Genomic DNA, 27,500 nt, shown 5'->3' on the forward strand with positions numbered 1-27,500 from the left:
AGATTCATGAAAAGAAGTCTACCAATCAGTTCTTGGAATTGATGGGAGTCTGTAATACTTTCTTTAAAAAGGTAAGTCTTGCTAAACTTGGTTTCATATTTTTCTTTGCAACCTTTTTATTTATTTGTCGAGGAGGATGGTGAACCTCAACATCAATCGTTGATATTTTTAAATCTTTTGAAGTTTCATTATTTTTTTCATGTACCTCCATCATAAAAGGTACATTTAGTAGCTCTCTAGCATAGGATTCCTCCCCTAGATTTGGCAACGATGCTGCCCGAGATGAAAGCCTTGGGCTGTTCATCCGAGGTATAGAAGACTTAAAGGAAGTAGGTGGTGCCTTTGTGACAATAGGCACCAAATCTAATGTGGAAGGGCTGGTGTTACCTGTTACAAGTAAAATAAAATTTTTTACTTAGGTAATGAAATGGTGTCCGTTGAACTCTGCTGCTGTTTTTCTTCGTCACGTCAGCTTGTCTGGCGTCTGATAAATGATGATTAGATCATTTGTTGTTTTCAATTTCATCATCACGGGCAAGGAGGGTGAAAATTACAGCAAGGAGAGAACGTTGACATGATCTGAAGGGCATACCCATACCTAGGACCCCCCAGGCCAGATGGGATTGACCCCCTAAGGCGCCCACAAACTACGCCGCCCAAGAGCAGTTCGAATATAGCCACGACTAATGGCTAACGTCCATTCTCGTTTGTGCCCCTATGAAAGATAAGGACTATTATTTTATTACAATGATAAAGTAAAATAGATAAGTCTCCCTTTGCTGTAGTCTCTCTCCCGTCCAAGCCTATATTTGTATCAAATACCTGTAAGAGCACTCATTAAGTATTCATTTATGGAAATTAACTTTTTAAGAACCTTTGTCGCTACCACTGATGATTTATCTATTGAAGTTATGTCCAGTGCTCAAGTTCCTTTGTAATTCTCTGATTGAAAATTATATATGTTGAAAGAACGGAATAGCATCTATCTTATCCCCGTCTCTTTGATTAACTGTTGGTTAATATTTGCTTATGATTGGTACAAATAAATGGTGGCAGCGGTGGGATTTCTTTCAGCTAAGTGAGACATTGGAGATTTACGAAAATACAACATGAGTGTTCCGGAGCAAGATAGTGTGTTGATCGAGGTAGAAGAATCCGTCGGAGGCATACATCATGTCGTAAGGTCTCAAGGAGAACCTGTCAATATTAGAACATCGGCAGGTGCGGAGAGACCAGCACCACAAGGAATTTACAACAGACCTTCACTAGAAGATTGGTTCGAATCCCGGGCTGGAGGGAATGGACAATACAGCGAATACGGCAACTTTCCTCCATTTACTGAACACGTACCAATTTTTGAAGATATTGTGTTGGAAGAAGGACGTCGATTACTCTCAATAGAAACATTTCTCAGTTCTGTGGAAGAAGTGACGTCGGAGCAGTGTTGGTCCGATCACCAAAACGAAACAGAGAATTTGAGGAGATGCCCATAAGAAAGAGAGGAGAGATCTCGAATTCGTCGAACCCAGGTCATGGGCACATTTGAAAATACACCTACAATGGAGGTTAGGCCTAAGTACCGCCAGTTTACATGATCATTTATGTACCTATGTTCCTGTCCGGAAGGAGAGCGAGTTGCACTTTAAATTTTTCACAGGAATAGCTGCAAAGTTGGAAGATTTTTTGGATGGCCATGATGCCTTGGAAGACATTAAAGACCCTTGGTTGAGGAAGATAATGAAATCGCAACTACCTGCATATACGTGGGGTACACTATATCAGCCCACACCCATAGAGAGGGCTATGGAGAATGTGCAAACCTTAATGGCAAGTGCATAGGAGAAGGGGAAACCCTGATCCGAAGGACACAGACAACAGCAACCCTCAATGTTGTCATCGTCGAGTCAATTGTCTGGGAACAATTTGAATGGACAGAAGAAATCATCGGGGCAAGGGCCAAACAATAAGTCACAAGCTAAGAAGAAGGTGCAGTGTTTCAACTGCAAACAGCGGGGACATTACACGGGGACATAAAGCGGCTCAAACCCCCGACGCTGGAGCGACAGCAGCGCCCATGGCAGTAGGAGGAACAGCGCCTGCGATGGGATTGCCATCTTACTACCCCCATCATCAGGTCAATTTTTTGCAAGCATTCCCATGGTGGAGGCCTCCTTTAGTACACCTGTCGCCGCCTGCAGCCTGGCCAACGCCGTAAGCACAAGGACAGCTCCCAGCGGTGACAGCGGCACCCAGGATGACTCAATAGGAAGAAGACCTGTTATCAAAGTTAAATTTCATTCAGGTATCAAAAACTGTTTAATAGATACGGGGGCACTTTGAGTTGGGAGATGAGAAACTCATTCACGATTTCTACGTCGTCCCTGAGTTGTATATTATGGGCATAGATGTCATATTTGGTTCTGATGTCATCTGGTTACTAGGTTTAAATGTGCTTTCGTGTCCTGAGGGATTGACTGTGACCATGAGGGATCGTATCCTACCCATAGGAGGGACAGTTGCATCGGTAGCACCCGTAATAGAACCTGTTGTTAACGTCACTGATAAGTGGGAACTTCGACTTTTTCAAGAAGTTTGTATAGACCCTTGTGTTGCCATGGTAATTGAACTTGTTGTGTGTAACAAAAAATTAAAGGAAGTGGTTGGCGTACTTACGCCCTATAAACAGTAGACTTTGAGGATAACTTATTGCAGGACTCAATAGTTCAGATCAAAGGAAAACTCAAAGTGTTGTTTCATAACTTTGCATCGGTACCAGTGTTACTTAAAGAAAATACGCTAATTGTTTGGGTTGAAATGAATGTTGATTTAGTGTTTAATGCCGCCCTTCAGCAAAGTACCTCATCAGATCGCGAATCCGCCTTAAAAGATTTGGGATATAGTTTAACACCTGATAAGTATCATTTTTATATTGCTCAGATTGTGGAAGACTATCAAGGTGTATTTGTATTAGATGAAGAACCTCCGGGTTATTGTGACTTTATGTCTTTCAACATAGATACGGGAGACAGTTCGCCAGTTGTAATGTATCCCTATAGAGTACCTTTTGCATATCAGACTGAAGTAAATAGACAGTTAGCAGAGATGAAAGAGAATGGAATATTCTCGGTCTCTGATTCTCCTTGGCGTTCTCCTATCGTAGTTGTAAAGAAAAAGTCTGGCACTTTACGCATATGTGTAGATTACCGTAAATTGAATAATGTAACGAAAGGTGATTTATTTCCTTTGCCGTCTCTTGAAGAAATACTATGTAAAGTCAGAGATAACACATTCTTTTCGACGTTAGATCTTAAATCTGGGTATCACCAAATAGCACTTGATCCCAAGAGTAGAGAGAAAACCGCATTTGTTGCTGGCGACTCGTTATATTCCTTTAATATCCTGCCATTTGGGTTAAAGAACACGCCCGCGCATTTTTCACACGTAATGATGAGCGTATGTTCTGGATTGGTAGGAAATGCAGTATTGATTTATCTTGATGATATAATAATTTTATGGAATGCTGTAGAACATATATTATGGCTAATTTTGTTAAAGTTCTCGAAGCTTTGAGGCGTCATAATTTGAAGGTCAACCTAGCAAAGTGTCAGCTGTTCCAGCCAGAGGTTCAATTTTTAGGTCACATTAAATAATAAGGGCGTAAGCCCGATGGTAAATAAAGTAGAAGCGATTTAAACTTATACTCGTCCTCAAACCCCTAAGAAAGTTAATTCATTTTTGGGGTAAATGGGTATTAGAAAGGAATCGTTATTTTCTTTTGGGACATAGAATTTGTAATAAGTCTGATCCTCAACCCTTGTCATATATTTTTAAGAAATCAGATTTGTCAAGTCGTTAGGCTAGATGGCTGGATGTATTGTTAGAATTCGATATCGTAGGATTCGAATATATCCCTGGACGAACCAATGTAATAGTGGATGCCTTATCTCGTTCTGTGGCTGCTATAACAATGAGTATGCCACAGGCTGTGCGAGGAGTTGAGCACATGAGACCCAGTGACCCATCCCAGTTAGGAGAGATGTCAGCTGATCGGACAGGGCGGGTGAAAGGGTGTGTTGGGCCCAGTAGTAGAATGAATGAGGTGAATGACCTGCGTGAAAATGAACCTGTCCTTGAAGCACACGACGTCTGTGATGATGATTGTGATTGGGATGTAACACAACTAATTAGGACACAGAATGAAGATCCTGTATGGGGTAAAGTCAAGGCTTATATTAGAAAGGAAACAGAAGAATTATTTCCTACTGACGTCCCGCTTCCACCTAATAGATTTGTAATCGAAGACGATATTTTGTATGTAACACTGATTTGAAATGAAACAAGTTAGTTGTATTACCCACTCCTTTTATAAGTGAGGCCATGGCATTATCACATTCGTCGCCAGTATCCGGTCATGTGAGCATAACAAATATACTCAGAAGAGCCCCTGATCATTTTCATTGGAAGGGCATGAAACAAACAATAAAGAGATACATAGACTTGTGTCACCTCTGTCATCGGTTTCAATCCCATAGATTATATGTACCTCTCGCCCGAGTCTGGCCTTTAGTTAAAGAGAAATTGCAACGTGTGTATATTGATTTAACAGGTCCATTACCTGTTTCACACGCAGGGCATAAGTATGTTTTTGTTCTAGTAGATGCGCGAACTAGAAATACGTTCGTGCAACCCTTGATCGACAAAACCGAACAGGAAGTCGCGAGAGCCCTTAGAGCTTTCAATGGGATATTTGGTACTCCTCGAGAAATTGTTTCAGATCACGGAACCAAATTTGTAAATGAAGTGTTTAGTCGAATATCTGAGTTGTATGGCATTAAGCATTCTCCCATTCTTGCATATAGACCTAGTTCTAATGGGTTAGTCGAATCTAAGAATCGAGTCTTATATGCTTAAATACTTAGTAGCAGATAACCTAAATATATGGTCGGATATGTTGTCTACAGCACAGTTTGCGTTAAAAACAGGCTTAAATGAGAGTATTGGTGATACGCCTTATTATCTAGTTTTTGGTCAAGATCCAAATTTGCCATATGATGTTTTCACAAAAAAAGAAAAACTACTTGTGTATAATGTAGATGACTTTTGATCTTATGTTTACAATGTAAATAAAAGGGCTTTTGAAATTACCAATAAGTTTTTAAAGATAGCCCAGGAGAGGAATAATCAACAGAAGATTTAAAGTGAAACCACATGAAATTCAGATTGGTGATCGTGTGTATAAAAAGCGGCTTCAGAGTAAAGAGCATAAGTTCGAATCAGCTTTTATCAGACCATTCAGTGACCCATATTAATCATGATAAAATAACTGTTAAGAGTATTGCGAAAGGTAATGTATATGAAGTTCATGCTTCTGTTGTCGAGATTGTGCCAGAAAACGAGATGACGAGCTCAGATAATCGAAATGTGTCAGCAATTTACCCTGTTTTGGATTCTAATGACGAGTCATCTGATGAGTTTCAAAACATTGCTAAAGCTCCCTTTCTGCTGAGAGAGAGAGAGAGAGAGAGAGAGAGAGAGAGAGAGAGAGAGAGAGAGAGAGAGAGAGAGAGAGAGATGCAACTGCTCTTTAAAAGGCAATGAACTTTGATTTGGTTTTAGTTAGCTAGGATTTAGCGATAGGCTTATGTTAGAGAGTTCGCAACGGGAAGCGTTCGTTTTTTTTGCAACAGTATGTTTGATAACTGCTAGCGTGTGTGTAAACAGTGAAGTGAGAATATGCAAGGGCGTAGTCTTTGACAAAAAATCTAGGTTGTCTTTCAAGTTGGATGTTCATGTTTTGTTAATTAGTTATGATCCTGAGAAAGTTGCGAGTCCACTGGTTATGATTCTGAGTCAAATTAAAGTGTTAGAAGATCAATTGAAACAAGTTGAAGATGATGTTGCTGTAATTAAATTAAAAGCAATTCTTGATGACGTGAAAAGAGCCCTCGGTAGGTCATTGGATACTTTCGAAGACTTCGTAACTTCTAAAAGGAATAGAAAGAAACGGGCAAAGAATTGATTGGAGGTTGGACTGGACTAATTACACGTTCAGAACTCGATCAATTAGAAAATGCACTCAATCAAGAATCCCAGAATACTCATAACATGATTAACAAAGTCAGATCTCATACACATATTGTAGATGAGAAACTGAATACAGTTTCTACGGCAGTAAGTAAAGGACAAGAGGCATTGAGAGTTTTGGAGAATAGGCTTAATAATTTAGGGAAAGAAATAGACCAAATTCAGAGAGATGTAATTTATGTAGAAAGGTCTACACAATTAGCTTTGGTAGCTAGTGAGCTAACTTTACTCTTAGGAAACGTGGTGAGCCAGATTCAACAAGTGGCAACCACGGCGGAAATCTCTTTGACATTTTACCCCAGGAGAATTCTTAAAAATAATTAAACAAAATTCATGAGACTATTCCAACGTTCATTCCGCCTATAGAGAATAATTTGTCAGAGTTTTATCGAATTTCATCCGTAACTCTTACTAAATTAAAGGGCAAGTTTTATTTTCTCGTAGAGACACCTGTTAAAAATGAAGATTCAGATTTTCGTTTGTATGAAGTAAAATCAATGTGGACTCAGAAAGAAACAGAAGAATTCGCCACTCGGTATCAATTAGTCAACCATATTTTCCTGTCAATAGTAGACACACTTGGGCTGTGTCATTGCCCTATTTGGAAAAATGTAAGATAGGGAAAGAGCATGTGCTGTGTGAACCTGTGTACGCTCTTTTCGCGCCTTCCGCTCGTGTTTGTTTGTTTGATATTTATCTGGAAGAGCCTAGTTTTGTACACAGTTGTAGGTTTGAGGTAAAAGCTGACTTTAAGAGAGAAGTAATTAACTTAGGGCATCGTTGGATTGTGTTTATGAGACGAGAGTCCAAGTATAATGTGATGTGTGATTCAGGGGATGAGGTTAAGATATTGACCTCAGGGGTCTCTGTCCTTACTCATCAGAGTGGATGTTCTGTTCAGGGAGACGAGTACCGTCTACCCGGTCAGCGAAGAGGAAGAGCGAAAGAATGACAGTTAGAGTCACTTCTGTTGTGAATGCTTCTGTCATCATGCCAGGTGTGAATGTGTCTCACGCGTTAGTTCACCTTAACTTGACTAGGTTAGGAACCATGTCCCTGGACCACATTCCTTTTTTAGCCAGATTGTAAATTTGAAAACCTCTCATCAAAACCTTAGCATAGGGTTCTATTTAGCTAGTATGTGTGTTTTTCTTGCCGTCCTGGTTGGACAGGGCATTTGTTGTAGACCCATACTCTGTAGTCCTGCCTGTCTCCGCTTGAGGAGGGCAGAGGGTGTCAGACCAGTCGTGCTGACGAACCCACTGCCAGTAGGGGAAGCTTTGCCCTTAGAACAAAATGTTCCAAGGAGGACTGCCCGCCAGGCACCCAATGAAGGCGGAGGTCGGGGAAGCACTCCCACCCAAGGAGTGATTCCGGGGATCCCAAGTGAACCCTCAGGTGTACCGTCTCTGACACGGTGTGAAGGTGCAACCCACCAGTTGGTGTCGCCTGTAGGTTTAGTGTGCACAGTTTTTTTTTTTTTTTTGTCTTTATGTACTAGTACCTTGATTTGTAAACACTTTGCTAGAGTGATATAGCTATATGAAAATATTATGACTAATAACACTTATGATGATTTTTCTTTTTTGTATAATGGCCATGATACATTTGTTTTATGTATTTCTTTTCACTTATGATTTGTCTGTGGATATGTGTTTTTCTTTTCCATGGAGATTGGTTTGGTTTTATGTACTGTATGTTTGTATCAACTGTTACTGTACCATGTCTCTAATTACAGAATCCAGGGCGGAGTTTGAGGCCAAGATATGTATCGCCTCCCCTGTGATCTGAGATCTGATTAACAATTGTCGCTTAGACAAGCCTGAGGATTTGAAATCCTAAGTTGAGTATTTTTGTCTGATTTGTTTTAATGATGGAAGTCTGTTTCAGATTTTATTTGCTAATATGTAACCTTTGAGTATTTTGTTTCTTGGTTTTTAACTACCCATATTTATCAATATGTATTATTTTTCAAAATTATTTGCTACAGTTCTTATTTTATGCATATATAACCTTTTGGTATTTTGTTCTTGATTTTTAGTGACTCATATTGTATTTCTTATGTATTAATATTATTACAGTTCCTATTTTTTCCTGATAAACTGCATAACTATTGTTATAAAATGTGCGAACTTGTTTGGTTCAGTGTTTGTAACTTGGTTGCTAATTGTTTTTCTTTTGTAAGAATTTGGGGTTATGTATGATCACGGTGAAGCACAGCAGAGCAGTCTCGTTTGGGGTTTGTTTGATTTTACTTAATATCAAATAAAATAAGTTATGTTTCTGACACTCAGACGTTATTTGGGGCTTGAATTGAAAGTAAAATTTGTAGTAATTCCTTTCTTTGGAACCTACCACAGTTCCGGAAAAAACTGTAACTTGGTAGGGGGGAGTTTGTCACAAGTAAAAAAAAAAAAAAGATAAATAAATTTACTTAGGTAATGAGATGATGTTCGTTGAACTCTGCTGCTGTTTTGCTTCGTCTGTCAGACATCACATCAGCTTACCTGGCGTCTGAAAAATGATGATTAGACCATTTGTTATTTTCAATTTCATCATTACAGGCAAGGAGGGTGAAGAGTACAGCAAAGAGAGGACGTTGACATAGATCTGAGGGGCGTACCCATACCTAGGACCCCTTTGGCCAGATGGGATCGACCCCCTAATGCGACCACGAACTACGCCGCCCAAGACTCGAAGATAGCCACGACTAACGGCTAACGTCCATTCTCGTTTGTTCCCCTTTGAAAGATAAGGACTATTATTTCATTACAATGATAAAGTAAAGTAGATAAGTCTGCCTTTGCTGTAGTCTCTCTCCCGTCCAAGCCTAAATTTGTATTAAATACCTGTAAGAGCACTCATTAAGTATTCATATAAGGAAATTAACTTTTTAAGAACCTTTGTCGCTACCACTGATGATTTATCTGTTGAGTTATGTCAAGCGCTCACGTGACTTTGTAATTCTCTGATTGAAAATTATATATGTTGAAAGAACGGAATAGAATCTGTCTTATCCCCGTCTCTTTGATTTACTGTTGATTAATATTTGCCCATGATTGGGACATACCCTTAGAACGTGGTTTAGGAAAAGGAAGTGTTCCATTATCTGGTCTAGCTGGTGTTACAGTTGTCTCTGGATGGCCTGCATCCTTGGATTTCAAGACCTTGGCTCTTGGTTTTGCTTAGAAGTCGCCTAGCATATCCCATACTGATATGCTCTGCATCTGACTTCTGAAAGGCTGCTTCTTCTATTTCATACTGACTACATTTCTCAAGAGTTGCTTTGTGATTTTTATTGCAATTATATTAGAAAGGCAGGGTCCAAGCTCAGGATCAGAACAATTATCACAGATCTTTGTTTTTACATACCCTAGATGGATGCCCAAATTTAAAACAATTGTAACACTGCAAAGGTTTCTGTCGGTAAAGGCGAATTGGTATTCTCTCATTTTCGATTTATACATGAGAGGGTACATCATGGTTTTTAAATATCAAGATAATCATGGAGGTTCTGGGAATCTTATGAACCTTCCACATATCCAAGATTTCATCCTCACTGAAAATCATGAATCTCCCTGTTAAAAACGACTCCTCTTCCGTAACTAAAAATCAAATGTGGCTTGATATCTAATGTACCATTAAATTTTCTTCCATCTTTATATTATTTAGCATAAAAGACTACGTTCTAGATTAGGCATGAATTAAGATGGTGAGGGGTTGCCTCTCTTTAAGTGGGTGTACACTCGTCAGTGGGGGTAGTTAGCCACTCCCAATGACGACTCCATTGCCTGGCATCACCCATTACCCGCAACTATGGGTGCCTTAAAAACGGATCACTGGAGCTCAACTCTTATGAGACTAAGTCTGCACCCAATGGGGTCTGCCAGAGGGCGATGGCGTCTAAATTTGTACAGGTTGAGATGGCATGTTATGCATCACACACTGTGCGAAATCTAATGGTGTAGACAAATTATAACCTAACAAGCCAGAGTCATTAAGTTTATGCCCAAGAGGAAGAGATGGGAGAATAAAAGAAATAGCAAAAAGGAAAAGAGAAAGTGCTAACTAATTTAATTGGATCAACAATTAAGCACCAAGGTCCAGTGGTAAAGCAGTTCTCATTGTTCATTAGAGCCCAGCTGCTAATCCCTAAGCCCCCCATCCTCGTCAAGTCTTCCGCATCAGGCGGGGTTCCAATGTATATGTTTTGTTATTCGGCTATTAGGCTGTTAATAATTATACTTACGGCCTTATCTATTTACTGTGTATATGTTTTGCTATTGGGATGTTATGTAATTGTCTTTTCAGCCTTATCTATTTATTGTACAATCCCCGCCTGATCGGCATTCTGTTATTAGACTGCTATGTACTAGGTCGTGGTCTTTGTGTATGTGCTTAGCTATAAATAAAGGCTCATTATTTCACCTGAGAGTATTATGTATTGTCTATTGAATTGAACCCTTAGTAACTTACTGATGTGGTGGCAGCGATTTCGAACCCTCGTCTACTTGAGAAAACAGACTGTGGAGGTTGCTGAGTAACTAACTCGTCTCTACATACATGCTGGACCTTCACTAAATATGATAGACTTTACTGGCATTTATTCAACCCTGTAAATACGATCTGCAGTTTTGTTATTTAATATTATTTAAATTGCACCTACAGAACTATGGCCAGTACACACCAGGCACCAAAGCAATGGTGTCTTGGGAAGTCTGAAACAGTGAATTCCTTTGAAAATTGGAAACAAAATTTACAATATGAAATGTCATTGAGTCCTAACTTTGCCCTATTTTTAAATAATGGCAGTCAGTGGCTCAAAAAGACAAGGGCCTCACCTCTGCATGGTTTTATTGATGAAGATGGTAAGGAGGAATGTTAACGTCGCCTCAAGGCTCAAAAAAAGTAAAAGCACTTGAGTTGATGTTAGGGCAAATTGCAAGCTACTATCCAGTTATATCGCGCAACACAAATGTGCGAGACTCCACTTACATGGCCCCACCAAATGCTAATTAGGGATTAGCAGCTGGGCTCTGATGAACAGTGGGAATTGCTTTCCCACTGGACCTTGGCGCCCAATAGTTGATCCAACTAAATCAACCAGCGCTTTCTCTTTTACTTTTGGTTATGTCTTTTATTCTCCCATCTCTTCCTCTTGAGCATGAACATGTTGATGACTTTGGCTTGTTTGATTAAATTTTGACTGCTTCTTCGGATTTGGCACAGTGTGGGATGGATAGCATGCCATCTCAACCTGTACAAATTATGACGCCATCACCCTCAGACAGACCCCATTGGGTGCAGACCATGTGATCTGGTTTTAAGCCACTCATATTTGCAGGTAATGGGTGACGCTCGGCATTGGAATCGTCGGTGGCAGGAGCTAACTGCCCCCACAGACCAGTGTACGTCTACCTAAAGAGAGGCAACCCCTAATAGAGAACTGGTCCCCGCTGAAGGCTCTTCTCATGTTGGGCCACATGCGATAGGAGGACTGACATCCTCCGATATGAGATAGATAACCCGGCTTACTTCTTCTTCAACACAAACAAACCCTTCTGTTGAAGACCTGGAAATTGAAAAGGACCATTATTTGGATGCTCAAAAACCAGGTAATTTGGGTAACATAGGGAATCTGCAAATTCTTCATGCCATACAAATTCCCATAGTAATTACGATGTACTCTATAAAACATTTCAGATGGTCCCCACTGAAGCCTCTACTCGTGTTGGGCCACATTGGATAGGAGGACTGACATCCTCCGATAAGAGGTCGATAACCTGACTTGCTTCTTCTTCAACACACACCAACCCTTCTGTTGACGACCTGGAAACTGTAAAGGACCATTCTTCGAATGCTCAAAAACCAGGTAATTTGTGTAACATGGGGAATCTGAGAATTCTTCATGTCACCAAAATTCCCAAAGTAATTACGATGTACTCTATAAAACATTCTTTTCAATGTTATGGTATTATCAGAAAAATCCGAATGAGACTTGAAAATAAAACGTGGGATTCATGGATATCATTTGATAATCATGATGAAGCATTTGATGCAATAAGAGACGTTATGAATGTTAAAATCAATAATTTGAATAGCAAGGTGCTCTTTATGATAGGGCACCTAAGGATTTAGATGTATACAAACCTGCAGATTGGATTTACAGAGATACAGAGGTGGTTGTACCCTTCCAGAGAAAGCTAAACCACCAAGTCGCTTATCGCCGAGTCAAAAGGGGGTAAAAAAAAATTATTTCAAAATATGCAAATTTCTTCAAAAGAAAGTAGGTACCATCGTGCTGGGAGATATATCTCGGTTTGGAACAAACAGTTTCCTCATAAGTGCGAAATGAGAAACACAATCTGTTATATTATGCAATCTAAAGACAGTGAATGATGACATAAAGTTGGATATGAAACCCCATTTAAACTTCAGTTATGGAAGGGCAGTAGTTTTCAACAGAAAATTGTATGAGTTTAAGAAAGAAGAAATACTGGCCTTATGTCCTTTAACTGTGTGGAAAGTGCATAAAGTCCCTGGAACATCAATGATTATCCTTACTTTCCAGGATGCTGCTGTGCCTTTCTACATGAATGGAATGGATTAAAGTTCAAACTTTCAAGCAGAAGCCACTACAATGTTTTCACTGCTTAAAGTTTGCAAGAATGAAAAAAAAATTGTGTAGTACTGAGTAAATCCAGTCATGCAAAGGTATTGAAATCAGGATGATAAATGAGGCAGGAGACATCTAACCCACCTATTACTGCCAGTACTCCCCCAAACAGAAATTTGCCATCTTCAGATAAAATTCAGCATGATAGGGCAAGACTATCACCTCCTAAGGCTTTGCTCACCTCTATTAAACCTTTGTCCCCCATTACAAAGGTTAATATTAACCTCTCTCATTCTATGTCTTTGCCTGATTTGATGGAGGTTTTACATAAAACCGAGTTATCAGGCGCACATCTAGTGGGGAAAACACCAAAACCTGATAAATCACCACCTGTTAATAGGAAAAGAGAGAGACCACTATCTTTCTCACCCCCATCTATTGAAAACACCAAAGTTATGACATCCAATAGATATGATGTTCTGTCTGTTAGAAATTTCAGATAAACAAGATAAACGTTCCTTCCTCATGAGCACTCCCCCCATAGTTGTATGTTTACGGGAGAGCAAGCTCGATGCTAATACTCCATATCCTCGAGAGTATGTTAGCTATAGGACACCATATGATCAACAACCAGGGAGCCATGGCGGAAGTCTTACATATGTTTGCGGAGATGTTCCCCAAATATCTTAAATTTGTACCCCTCTGCACGCAGTGGTTGTACAAATTGATGTAGGGAGAAAATACACAATTTTCTTTCTCTATTTCCCTCCTAATGACAACATCTCGTATAATGATTTAGTAGAGGGGATTCTACAACTACCTCAACTTTTCTCTTGTTGGATGATTTTAATAGTAGACATCCTTTATGGGGCGATGTTTTGGCAAACACAAAGGGCAACACTATATCATTAATTGTGGAAAATGAAGATGTGGGACTACTTAATACACGCACTTCCATGTTCAGACAGGTAACTTGTCGTCCATTAACCTGTCAATCGCAAGCTCTAATTACCTTCCCTATTTCAATTGGAGTACATTAGATGATTAGCATAGTAGTGATCATGCACCAATCATTATAAACACCAACAATGGTACACCTCTACTGAGAACGCCACAATGGAATCTTGACAAGGCGGACTAGAATAGAATTCATGAGCTAAGCAAAATTGAAGGAAATGCAGAACAGTTTGAAAATATTGATGATGCCATAGACTTGCTGAATGGAACTCTCCATACAGCAGGAGTCAATTAAATATCCAAAACAACAGGGATATTCAAACAACCAATCCCCTGGTGGTCTTCAAAACTAACTGCCCTACACAGAGCCACGAGAAAGTCTTTAACTCAATAGCGCAGACGCCATACTGAGGAGAATTTAATCATATATAAGAAAAGTAGAGCACAGTTCCAATGTGCCAAGAGAGAAGCAAGGCGCCAGTCTTGGGTGTCTTTTGTTTCCTCCATTAACAGTAGAAACCCTCCCTCTTCTGTGTGGTGGAAAGTAAAAAAGATAGCAGGCATATTCACCCCAAACCTGCCACCAGTGTTGAAGGTTAATGGACAGTATATAACTGGAGCAATTGAGGTTAGAAATGCCCTGGATGATCATTTCTCAAATTTATCATGCAAGTGTAAATCAGCTCCTGGTCACCAGTTTAGGAGCATTGAAGAAAAGAAAATTTTAAATTTTGCAACAGGAAGGGAAGTCATATAATTCTCCTTTTACAGATAGAGAAATTGATTCCGCACTTGCTATGCGTAATGATACAGCCGCTGGACCCAATTGAATTTCATATGCAATGATTAAACATGTACCTGCTAATATTAAGTTGATTATGCATATGAACAGAATATGGAATGATAATAGTTATCCAAGTGTTTGGGAATTAGCCATTATTTTAGCCTTTTTAAAACCTGGTAAGGATAAGTTTTTAGCTGCAAACTATCGACCAATTGCATTGACATCTTGTTTATGTAAAATCATGGAGAAGATGATCAATGCAAGACTTCTATGGTACTTAGAAAAGAAGGGTATTTTATTACCCATCCAGTGTTGATTTAAAAAATGCACTCGACTACTGATGTGTTGATACTGCTTGAGTCCTCTATTTGTGAAGCCTTTGATTCCAAACAGCACCAAATAACAGACTTTTTTAATCTTGAAAAAGCATAAGATGCTACATGGAGATATGGTATACTTAAAGCCATCCATAATTTGGGGTTACGAGGCGAGCTACCATTGTTCAATCAAGTATATATTTCACATAGAGTTTTTCAAGTGAGAGTGGGGGAAACTCTATCGGAGAGAAAATGTCAGTAAGGAGGAGTTCCCCAGGGTAGTGTGCTAACTGTAACCCTATTTTCATTGGTTATTAATGGGATACCTTCTGTCATTCCTCAAGATATTCTCTTAACACTCATTGTAGATGAACTCTCAATATCATTTGCTGGAGCTAGAATGGCAATGGTTGAGAAAAAACTACAAATCGCAATTGACAAAATTATTCGTGGGCTGATATGAACGGGTTTAAGTTTTCGACAAGCAAAACTACGGTTGTCCATTTCTGTCATATTTGGGGAATACATCCAGACCCTGAAATGTACATCAAAGGGAAGCTAGGTCTTTAGGCTTGATATTTGGTTGTAGGCTTACATGGGTTCACCACTTAAAATCATTAAAAGCAAAATGTATAGATGCTTTGAAGCTTTTAAAAGTTTTGACCCATACATCATGGGGGGCAGACCGCAAAACTATTTTAATGTTATATAAGGCCTTAATTTAAAAAAAAAAAATAGTTATGGGTGTGAGATATACTCCTCAGCCACCCCAAGTCGACTAAAGTTTCTAGATTCTATACACCATACTGGTATAGGATTTGCAACAAGAGCATTTAGAACTTCGCCAATTCCAAGCATCCTTGTTGACGCTGGAGATTTACCCTTAGACCTTTACCGAAAGTCTTCTATTATTCAGTATTGCTTTAGGTTGCAAAGGCTTCTCAATTCTTCAGCCTGTTAGACGGCGAGCCTTTTAAAGCACTCGACTTACTTTGAGATGCACCCAAAATCCTCTCAACCTTATGGTTTTCGGGTGAAATAATTGATAGACAGTCTTGATACAGTTAGAACGAAGGTGCTTCCATTTAAGGTATCATCAACGTCTCCATGGAAATTACCAGAGGTATGTTTTTGTAAATATTTTATTGAAGTTAAAAAAATATGACTGACTTAAAAACCAGGTCTCTTTTTATGGAACATGTTACAGGACATAAGCAATCGACTTATATGTATATTGGTGGCTCCAAATCCGATGCTGGCGTTGGATTTGGAATGTATAGTAATGCTTTTAATTGTAGAGGTGCACTTCCTCTAACAGCTCCCATATTTACGGCCGAAATGTACGGCATACTAACAGATGTTGAAAAAATAGCATTGGAAGGAGGTAATTTTACCATTTTTAGCAATGCAAGGAGTATCCTTCAATCTTTAGAAGTTTTTAATTCCAGTAACCCTTTAGTTTTAAAGATTTTAGAAAGGCTTTTTATTATTGGACTGAGAGGTATAACAGTTCAATTTTGCTGGGTTCTGGCACACATAGTCTGGAAACGAGAAGGCAGATTTACTGGCAAGGAATACTGCAGTTGAATTGCAACCAAGAAGATATCTGATTCTTTGTGATGATTATTTACCCAACATTTAGAATTTCATTTCCAATAATTGGCAACAGCATTGGGTTAGTTTAATTGAAAACAAAATGCGAGAAATAATGAATTTTATATGCCCCTGGAAGTATAACCTGATGCCCCGAAAGTGGGAGACTACTCTTTGTTCTCTCCGCATTGGTCACACTTGGTTGACACAGAAATATCTGCTTACTGGCCAATACCAGCCGTATTGTGACAACAGTGAAGCATTTGTTGACCGAATACCCCACATATAGTAGTGAAAGAAATAAATATCTGTTTGAGGTTCAAGGTGAGGACGGCAGGTTCATCCTTGCCAAGATTCTTGGACATGATGTGTCCTACCATGCTAGTGGTATTTTTATCTTTATTTCAGAAGCAGGACTTCTGAGAGATATTTAACTATTAAAATGATATCTTTGCTTTCATGGTTTCAAGTGAATATTCTTTTATTTTTTCTTTACAATAAACGATATCGGCGTCAATGACCTTAGAAAACTGCAAATCAATCAATCAATTATACACTGGCGCTTAACATGTCCAGTACATAGCATATACATATGTACATGTACTGTGCACTTACTGGAATGTATTAACTCATTTACACAATACTTATCCTGTTATAGAAACCAGGTAAAAATAATATTAGGGAGTATTTAGGAGTTATCCAATTCTAGGGCAGCAAGTATTCACTAATTTTCGGTCTTCTTGCCTGTCTCTGTTACCTAACCCATGCGAATAAGGAGGGCTAACCATATTCCATTCAGATAGAAAGTTATTAGACTTAGTTCTTTAAAAAAGTATGTTAGTAAAAGGAAAAAAATACTCGGGAATACAATGTCAGGCCACTATTGATTTTACGTGGGTTACAATATACCTAACAGTTTTCTTCACTAGCAAAGCTATATCTGGCATTTTATGAGAATTATTCAATAGCAACATGATAGCCCTTCCCATGAAACAACATGTGGGTGGCAAGCTTTTGCCAAAAAATGCTGAGTACCTCATGGCACATAGGTTCTTTCTGCTGCCTTAGTTAGAGGGTCAAACAAATTACACAATTGCCAACTGTCTGTGTAATATCTTTCAACATGCCAGCCATTAATGCTCTTATCAAATCCTTGCTCTACACTTCTTTGCGCCAAGATATACTTCATGGATAAGTCTGAGCATTTCAGGTCTTCCTTTTTGAGGATTCCTTTGGACTGGAATCCCTCCCGACTTACCTGTGTAGTAGTCCTGCTGATGTTCTACTTATTCCTCTGATGATGTGATGAGGGTACAACTTTAAATCTTCAGGATTGTTGTTGAGTCTTTAATGCAGTCTGAGTCACTAGACTTGGGTGCCTCCTCCAAATATTAAGTGTCAAGCCACAAACAACATTCTTCATTACAACTTACAGTTTCATTGCTCCTGTATTAACTCTGCAATAAAGGGATTTCCCTACATCCATTCATGATATCCATGCCTTTCCACTTCTAAATAAAATTTTAACCGAAGCAATTATCAGCGCCTTTCTAGATCAGAAAACCATATTACTGTAGCCTATTATTATTATTATTATAATTATTATTATTATTATTATTATTATTATTATTATTATTATTAACTAAACTACAACACTAGTTGGAAAAGTAAGCTGCTATAAGCCCCTGGGCTCTAACAGGGAAAAATAGTCCTTTTAGGAAAGGAAATAAGGAAACAGATAGAATAGTATGCCTGAGTGTACCCTCAAGCAAGAGAATCTAAGACAGTGGAGGGCCCAAGAGTTGAGTACAATGGTTTGATTTTGGAGCGTCCCTCTCCTAGAAGAGCTGCTTACCATAGCTAAAGGTTAAAGTCTCTTCTACCCTTACTAAGGGTAAAGTAACCACTGAAAATTACAGTGCAGTAATTAACCCCTTTAGTAGAGAAATATTTTTTGGTTATCTTAGTGTTGTCAGGTGTATAGGGAAAGAGGAGAATGTATAAAGGATAGGCCAGACTAGTCGGTGTATGTGTAGGCAAAGGAAAAATGAGCCATAACCAGAGAGGGATCCAATGCAGTACTATCAGGTCACTCAAAGAACCCAATAACCACTAACTCTCTAGCGGTAGTATCTCAATGAGAAGAAAACTGAAATTATGTTCTTGCATAGCTATTAACAAGGAATGACTTAGCAAAAATGAACAATCTCTAATGATAATCTATTAAATTCTAAAGTTCTTGCAATGGCCAAACACTATTCTTCAATACATGTATATTGCAATTGTACATGATCATAAAGTATATAAACTTCCACCTTTTTATCAGATATAGTTTGGTGTATTTACGTAAGTTTGTTCTTCAGAACCAAGAACTTATGGGACATTAACCAGGTAAGAAAACATCCACCAGGAGCTGACTTCTATTAAAATGTACTGAGAGTAATAAAAAATGGTAGATTAAGACCGCACAGAAATAAATAAAGTGGAGCGGCAAAAGACAGGTGAATAGGTTATCCCTTATGAGGCCACTGGATATCCTGAATATATTGTCAACCTAAAAAAAATCCTATATATTAATTAGAGTGTCTGTAGGAGCAATGACCACAAAGGGGTGGGCTTTTGCAACAGCAATATGTTGTGTTACTGTACATGAAATATTATGCAGAACTTGAAACACTGCACAGAATATGGAAAATTTTAAAAACTACCAGGATGGTATTGTAATGCCTTACTGCTCAGTATAATACAATGTAGAGAAAATAATTTTTCGTATCTTAATTTCACTCCAACTGTAGCCAGAGTATGTAGCATTTACAAGACAAGAATTTATATGTTGTAATATGAATAAATGAGACAAATCACTATTCACGCTAGAAACATAAATTGTATACAAAATAGAAATAATCTTATGAAAACATGAGCTCTTGTTTCATGGTCAGTTTTTTTATGTACAGAAAATTTAAAATGATAAAACAACAATAAACAGGAGTACTGTAATTCTAATTCTAGTAACTTACTTTCAAGGCCTCCGAACAGGTTTTGACAAAGAGATCAGTTGCTTCTATGTGTTCCAAGACTTCAGAAGCCACAACAGCATCATAGTGATACTTCAGAGACTTTGTATGTTCCTCTACAGTGCCAGGCATGAAGCTGAAAATATATCCTTATTTCATAAATTTTCTGAAAAACAAAATAACATAATATATCTATCAATATATATATCTATCAATATATATATATATATATATATATATATATATATATATATATATATATATATATCTTTATATACAGAAAGAGATATATATATATATATATATATATATATATATATATATATATATATATATGTATATATATATATATATATATATATATATATATATATATATATGTATATATATATATATATATATATATATATATATGTATATATATATATATATATATATATATATATATATATACTGTAATTATATATATATATATAACGGATTTTGAGCGAAGCGAAAAATCTATTTTTGGGTGAGATAGCCATGGCGTCCTGATGGAAGGTTCCTTTTTGGTAGCTTCCTTGGGTATATAAACTACTAGATATTCCCAGAGAATTTAACCACAGGTTATCACAGAATTCTAACTTCTGGAGCGAGTATCCTAAAGGTTTCCGTTTAAGACATCGTATATCAACAGGGGACGCATGTATTAACGCGCCACATAGCTATCTGCATCCCACATAGAGTTAACACTTCGATGTGTAGGAGCGGAGAATAGCTGGGGAGCCGTTTCACAGCTAATCTCGTCCGTGGCTACTTTTGGTACTCGAAATGTAAACAAACGGGCGCCATTGCTAAATGACGTCACGTCCGTCCTCATCCTGAAGCCAGTTGCTTGCCGATCACCATGATACAGCAGAACAGGGTGGGACCTGAAAGGCTGGACGAAGTAGCAGGGAGGGTCTATCAGGACGCCATGGCTATCTCACCCAAAAATAGATTTTTCGCTTCGCTCAAAATCCGTTTTTTGGGCTCAAGCCATGGCGTCCTGATGGAAGAATACCAGAGAATCAATGTATCGTGGTAGATTTGCCCCTTTTAGTGTAAGTGCCGAGGGCTTTGAATAGAGTAAGCATGGTAATCTTGATAGAGATACCGTGGGGCTGAAACTCCCTGCCCCCCTTGGCAGAGAAGTCCCAACGGACCATGCTGAGGATCAAAGTGGTTCTTGAAGGGCTACCCACCTTGCGGGGAGAACGTGAAGAACTCGGAGACAAGACAGAATGGTTGCTATTCGTATAGGAACATTCTAAAAAAACAGACAAGTGGTGGTTAGGCACTGTATATTGTAAGGAGAACAGTCTGGTCTCGAAGGTATAGCGCAAGTAAGTATTCAGTTAGTAATATTACATAGCATGGGTGACTATATAATATGGATTGAACCAATTATCTTCTGTTTTATAGAGGAAAAAGGGGAAGGATAATGAAACTATGACAACCATGTATTTCATAGTATAAGTAGGAGCGGATTGAGACGCACAAGTAAATAAAATAGAAATTTTATTTCACAATTGCAGAATATGGTAATAAATGCAATAAGGGATGTAAAGGTATTTACAATAAAATTATAATGTACATAGTAATGAAAGACTTCGCTCTTGAATCTGAAAGAAAATTTCAAATTACTAGAAAGCACGGGTTCCAGAGGAACATTAGTCTTTTAAAAGAAAAACACATCATGCACTAGGCATACGGCACTCATGTGACGACTATGACATTTCACCTGAGAGAAGAACAGTCTATGAAAAACACTAAGTGTCTTTGAATTCACTACGTATCACGAGAGGGTCAACATAAGCACCCGAGGAGTTAGAGTCCCAAGTAACTCACTGTTCTATGCAGAGTTAGGTGCAGGTTTCATAACACTACCTGCGGCTACCACGAAATGTTTGACTTCATACACTTGTTTCGCGTAATGCTTGAAGAAAACACGCGAGGATTTCCAGCCTGTGAAACTCTCGAGGCTTTCGAAATCCATACTCTGAAAGAAATTCAGAGACGATGCGACTTTTCTAGGATCATGACCTGCGGGTGTACTGTCAGGATCCGCTCTGCGAATGAAATAGGTGATCTTCGCTCTTAGTTGTTTCAGTGACAGGTCGCTGCCCGATGTTTCTCCTTTGAAGAGTTGGCCTCCACCAAAGTCAGAAGTTCTACGAAGATAGACTTTGAGGCTCTCTACTGGACATAGAGAGGCATCTTCTTCCAGGGGGCAGATTCTTCAAGGGCCCCATCTTTTGGTGGGTAGTTCGTTTTTAGCGAGAAACGTCGGATCCGGGAAGAGGGTAAGGTCTCCTGAGTCTGTAAACAGGATGTGACCCTCGTCCCTTGATAATGCCACTATTTCGCTGACTCGGGCTCCTGAAGCAAGAGCAAAAAGAAATATAACCTTTTGAGTCAGATCCTTGAAAGGGCACGAATCGTTGTCCAAACTGGAGGCAAAATGGAGCACCTTGTCCAGAGACCAGGAGATAGGTTTTGGTGGGGGTGCTGGGCGTAGACGAGCGCATGCCTTCGACAGTTTATTGAAGATGTCGCTGGACAGATCAATCTGGAAGGCGTACATTAGTGGTCTAGTCAAGGCCGATTTGCAAGTAGAAATCGTGTTGGCTGCTAAGCCCTGTCCATGAAGGTGAATGAAGAAGGACATGCAAAAATCGATGGTGATTTCCGTAGGATTTTTTGCCTTGACGAATGAGACCCATTTTCTCCAGGATGATTCGTATTGCCATCGTGTGGATTCGGTCTTGTATTCCTCGAGGAAGTCTAGACTTTTCTTCGAGATCCCAAACCTTTTCTTCACGGCTAGGGAGAGAAAATCATGAGATGAAGGTCCCTGACTTTCGATGATGAAGCGAAGACAGTCGACTTCTGTACTTGCTGGGAGAGAACTGGGCCCGGGAGAGGGATCAGCGTGGGTTGTAGCTCCAGGACTAGGGGGTACCAGTTGCTCCGGGGCCACTTGGGAGCCACTAGGGCCGCTGTTCCTTTGAAGGTTCTCAGTTTGGAGAGGACTTTTAGCAGAAGGTTGGTGGGAGGGAACAGGTAGATCCTGGACCATCTGTTCCAATCCAGTGACATGGCGTCCACTGCTTCTGCCTTGGGGTCCTCGTACGGGGCCACATATCGAGGAAGTTGATTGTTGTCGCTCGTTGCGAAGAGATCGATCTGGAGTTCTGGGACTTGGTGAGAGATGAAGGAGAAGGATCTTGCGTCTAGAGACCATTCCGACTATATCGGGCTTGTTCGAGATAGAGCGTCCGCCGTCACGTTGCGGAATCCTTGTAGGTGAACTGCAGACAGGTGCCATTTCTTCTTCTCTGCCAGACGGAAGATTGTTAGAAGCACCTGATTTATCTGGGGCGATCTTGAGCCTTGGCGATTGAGACATCGAACTACCACCGAGTTGTCCAGGGTCAGACGAATATGGATCGAGGGAGGCGGGGAGAGTTTCTTCAGAGTTAGAAGGACCGCCATGGCCTCCAAGATGTTGATGTGAAACGTCTTGAATAGGGGAGACCATGTTCCTTGAGCCTGTTTTTGGTGGGAGTGACCTCCCCAACCCTCCAGCGAAGCGTCCGTGGGGATGTTGAGTGATGGAGGTGGGTGTTGAAGAGGGATGGACCTTTTCAGGGCCTTTGCTTCCGACCACGGCTTTAGAAGCAGCCGAAGTCTGTTTGGGAGCCGTCTCTTGAGGTCTCTTCGAGCGATGGATGCGGAACGTCTCCAGACTCCCGCGGCATCCTTTAGCTGTGCACGTAGCACTGGGTTTGTCACTGAGGCGAACTGTAGAGAGCCTAGAACTCGTTCCTGCTGACGTCTTGAGATCCGTTTGGATTTCAGCAGTCGCTTGACAGACCCTGCTATTTCCTTCCTTTTCTTCTGGGGGATGGAAAGGCGGTGTGACTGAAGGTTCCACTGGATTCCTAACCATTGGAACTTCTGAGCTGGAGAGAGGCGAGATTTCTTCGCGTTTATCTTGAATCCCAGGTGTTCTAGGAACTGGGTAACTTTGTTGCAGGATCTTAAACAATCCTCGGGCGATGGAGCCCAGACCAGCCAGTCGTCGAGGTAGGCCATCACCTGGACGCCTCGGAGGCGAAGCTGTTGAACGATGGCGTCTGCCAGCTTTGTGAAGATCCGAGGGGCCACGTTGAGGCCGAAGGGCATGGCCCTGAAGGCGTAGCTTTTCCTTTGGAGTCGAAATCCTAGGTAGGAGGAAGCGTGGTGGTTCATTGGAACGTGCCAGTAGGCATCCGCCAGGTCTATGGAGACCGTGTAGGAACCTTGAGGCAGAAGGGTCCTTATCTGTTGAAGAGTCAGCATCTTGAACTTGTTGTTCGCTATGAACTTGTTGAGGGGGGATAAGTCTAGAATGACTCTGAGTTTGTCGGAGTCCTTCTTGGGGACGCAAAACAGTCTCCCTTGGAACCTGGTTGACTTTACCCTCCTTATCACCTTCTTGTTCAAAAGATCTAGGACATATTCTTCCAGAAGGGGGGTTAATTGTTGGAAGAATTGCTGGAAGGTTGGGGGTGGTTGAGTCCAACTCCAGCCTAGACCCTTCTTGACGATGCTGTGTGCCCAGGGATCGAAGGTCCAACGATCCTGGAATTGGCGGAGTCTTCCTCCCACCGGAAGCACTTCATTGCTTCTGGTGTCCCGAAGGTTTACTGCCTCGGCCGCTAGCTCCCCTTCCTCCTCTGCCTCTGGAGGGACGGCGAGATGCGTCTCTGCCTGCACCTCTGTTTGAGCCTCTACCTTTGGGAAGAAAGGTAGTTGACTGTTGCTAGAAAGCAGGGGTGAAAACCGGCGACTGTGACAAGACCGGTTGGGTGACCAGCTGAAAGGTCTGCTGTGGCTGAGCTGCCACTTGGGGAGTAGCGGATCCCGGAAACTGCCGTCTCTGTTGACGTTGCTGGGGTTTCGGCTTGGAGGATTTCCTCTTAGGCTGAGGGCCGTCGTCTTGAGAGGATTTCCTTTTCTTCGACATGCCCCACTTGTGGAGAAGGTTCATGTTCTCCGTGGCGGCCTTGTCGGTGATCTCTTTCACGAGGGAGGAGGGAAAGAGGTGCTTACCCCAGATGTTGGAGGAAATCAGCCTCCGGGGTTCGTGTCTCACTGTGGCACTGGAAAACACGAATTCACGACAGGCTCTACGAGCCTTCATGAAGCTGTACAGGTCTTTTACTACGGTCGCCAAATATGTTTTGGCGAGCACCATGTAGTAGTCAAGGACTCTAGCGTCACCGGCCATGACGTCGAGCTGTACCTGGAGGGACATGGATGCGGCGAGCCTTTCCTTCGTGTCATGTTCCCGACGAAGGAGATGGTTATTAAGTTTCGGGAGGTCTTCGTTAAACTGACGGCCAGCTACGTCAGGTTCTAGTTTCCCTACCACGAATGTATGCTGGACATCTTTCCAGTGTCGAACATCCGGGGGAGTAATCAGGGAGAAGGGTCTGCACTCCTCCAGTGCAGGGCAAGGTTTTCCTTCTTCCACTGCCTTGTGTACCGCAGCGAAGGCCTTTTCCATGAAGGGGAGGGTCGCATCGTCTGGTGCGACGTAGGTAGGGTGCTTCTTGCTAAGCGCCGGAAGTTTTGAGCAGGTAAAACCCCTACTTTTTACAGTATTGGCCAGCATAGCCTGGGCCTTCGGGAGATCGAACACAATCACCTCCTTCGGTTCGGTCTCTTCTTTAGAGGCAGGTTCGGATCGAAGTCGGACGTAACAGTCCGGATAAGCCTCAAAATTCGGGAAGAATTCCACTTCTTCCAGGACAATCGAGCCGATCTTCTCACTGATGAAGATCCTGCCTGTTGTAATTGGCATGTGCTCGGCATACCTCCAGGGGTTGGCGTCCGAGCATGCCGGGAGGTCCTTAACCGAAATCCTTTTCGGCTGCTTTGAACTTCCCATGGTCCTGATGTATTCATGTGTCTCACGGAGTTTCTTGTCCATGAGAGCTTCGAGCATTCCGAACATCTCCTGGGCGCTGGATGGGATGGGGTCCGGGGTAGCGGAGGTAGACGGGAGTGATACGTCCGTCAGTGTAGGAGTCGGTGTGGGGGTGGAAGGTGGAGCGACCTCCTGCTCCGACTAAGTGTATTCCACTTGGTCTTCTTCATAGTCCAGTTCTTCGGCCATGAGGTTCCTCTCCGTGTTCTCCGACACTTCCGACATACGTTCCGCGTTGTCGGTATCCAGACGGCACTCGGCATGGACTGGGCCATGACTACATCAGGTTCCACCGTTATCTGGACGGTGGGGATCTGATCCTTGGGGACCACAGAGTCTGGGGATGCCTTCGGGAAAAGCAAGGCCCTCAAGTCTTCGGTGGCAAGGTATGGTCCGGTGGCGTTCTTTTGGAAGCCACGCACCCACTTGCGTAGCTTCTCTCGAGAAGCGTCCCTAACCTCCGCTGAGGGAGGATTATTGAACGCCTCGACCAGGCGGTCCTTGCAGACTGTACAGTTCTGCGGGTCCCAAAACTTCAGATCGCCTTTCCTGTTGGCGCAAGGGGCGTGGGTCCTACACGCCGTGTGCCCGTAGAAGTGCGCGCGCTTCACTCCACAGAAGCCGTGGTCGCATTTTACGTACTCCTCCTGTAAGAGAAAGAGAACATGAGTATGGGGAAGTCATATTAATGACATATTCTAAAGTTAAATATTAACAGGTTAATTTTTAACTTAATCTTAAGTGATATAAACATTGTGATGTTTGAGAGTGGAGCGGGAAATGAAGTAGATAGACACATACTCCGTGTAACCCGCCCGGCTGGTTACCGTAACCTTATCCATAGGCAATTTGTTTGTGACCGAGGACACAAGGCAGAATTCTTCATAGATTGCCAGGGAGGCAAGGGGAATTCTAGTAGGAATTGCCAAGGATATAAATCTGGGACTGAGACCACTCAGACCATTGAATTGGGGATGTAGAAGACCCCATAGGGTAACGGTTTCCGGCAACCAGCCGTGCTAAGATACACACAGCATGCTGGAAAATTGTGATATGCAAGAAGACAGCACGGCTACTAATAGAACGGTAAGACAATACCTATCTATTTATGTAGTCAAACCATCTGGTTGCAAGGTAGGGCTATCAGCATGTGTTGATAGCTAGAAGGGGTGCAAGTCTCTTGGCGCCTCCGGAATGTGCCGGCAGACCGGCGGGACGTCTGAGGCCGCTCCAGCAGAGTTTCTGGCATTAGGGAAGACAAACAGAGAAGTCAAGAGTAATGCCAGGATGGCGGCCGCCGGTACAACGGCGGCACGCCGGCGGGAGGCGGAGGCTCCGGCAGCCGAAAGTTGCCGGCTTGGTGACAGGGACAAGGATGAGCTATAGCAGAACCGGACCGCCGGCAATGGATGCCAGCACTCCGGGGACCGGTCCGATGGACGGACGACCGAAGCTAGGAGGTATGAGGGTAGGCCATCGGCTGTACGCCGACGGGAGGCGGCAGCCCCCCGGCACACGGAGGACTGTCGGCCACGGGGGGCAAGGAAGGAGTCACCAAGGGGGGAGGTCGGTATCGCCGACAGTAGAGGCGGCAAGGGACCGGCACCAGGACAGTGAAAGAGACAGAAGGAGGGATGTAGGGGTACGGACACGAACCCCAAGGCATCCCACCTGAATGGGTGTACCCATGATAGGGGCTAGCCCTATCACCCAGTGGCAGGGGGCCGCAGGCGGCCGGGAGCCAGTGTAGCCCAAGGGAGGGCTAGGGAACACCCAAGAGGGGGGAGAACCCCTGCGGACAAAACGCATCCAGTGGCTAACCCCATAGGACACTATGAAGGGTATATGTACCAGAGCGGACTGCACACAGGGACTCAAAGTAGCCCTATCACTCCACCCTAAGGAGGAGTTGTAGGACAGGGGACAGATGGGTATAGGCTAACCTAAGTATAGGCTAGGCCATACAAGAGATAGGTGGGGAGGGGAGAAGAAGAAGGGTCTTCTATAGGGGAGGTTCTGTACCAAAGCGGCCACCAAGGAAGGGAGGACGCTCCCTAGCCTAAGGTAGGCAGCCTGGCTGAGAACGGTGCATGGGTACCGTTTCAAGCAAGGCACAGAACTAACTCCCCCCAAGCCT

At 41.8% G+C, this 27,500-nt stretch overlaps 1 protein-coding gene across 1 annotated transcript in view; it reads right to left on the minus strand.

The window, feature by feature from the left end:
• Positions 1–27,500, minus strand: part of Coq3 (ubiquinone biosynthesis protein COQ3, mitochondrial) — a 671,041-nt gene that overhangs the window by 138,167 nt on the left and 505,374 nt on the right. The window contains exon 5 of the mRNA XM_068386252.1: positions 19,369–19,501. Coding sequence (XP_068242353.1) covers positions 19,369–19,501 — 133 coding nt within the window. The remainder of the gene's footprint in view (positions 1–19,368; positions 19,502–27,500) is intronic.

Source organism: Palaemon carinicauda, chromosome 1 (genome assembly GCF_036898095.1).
Source record: "Palaemon carinicauda isolate YSFRI2023 chromosome 1, ASM3689809v2, whole genome shotgun sequence".
Classification (NCBI taxonomy): Eukaryota; Metazoa; Arthropoda; class Malacostraca; order Decapoda; family Palaemonidae; genus Palaemon; species Palaemon carinicauda.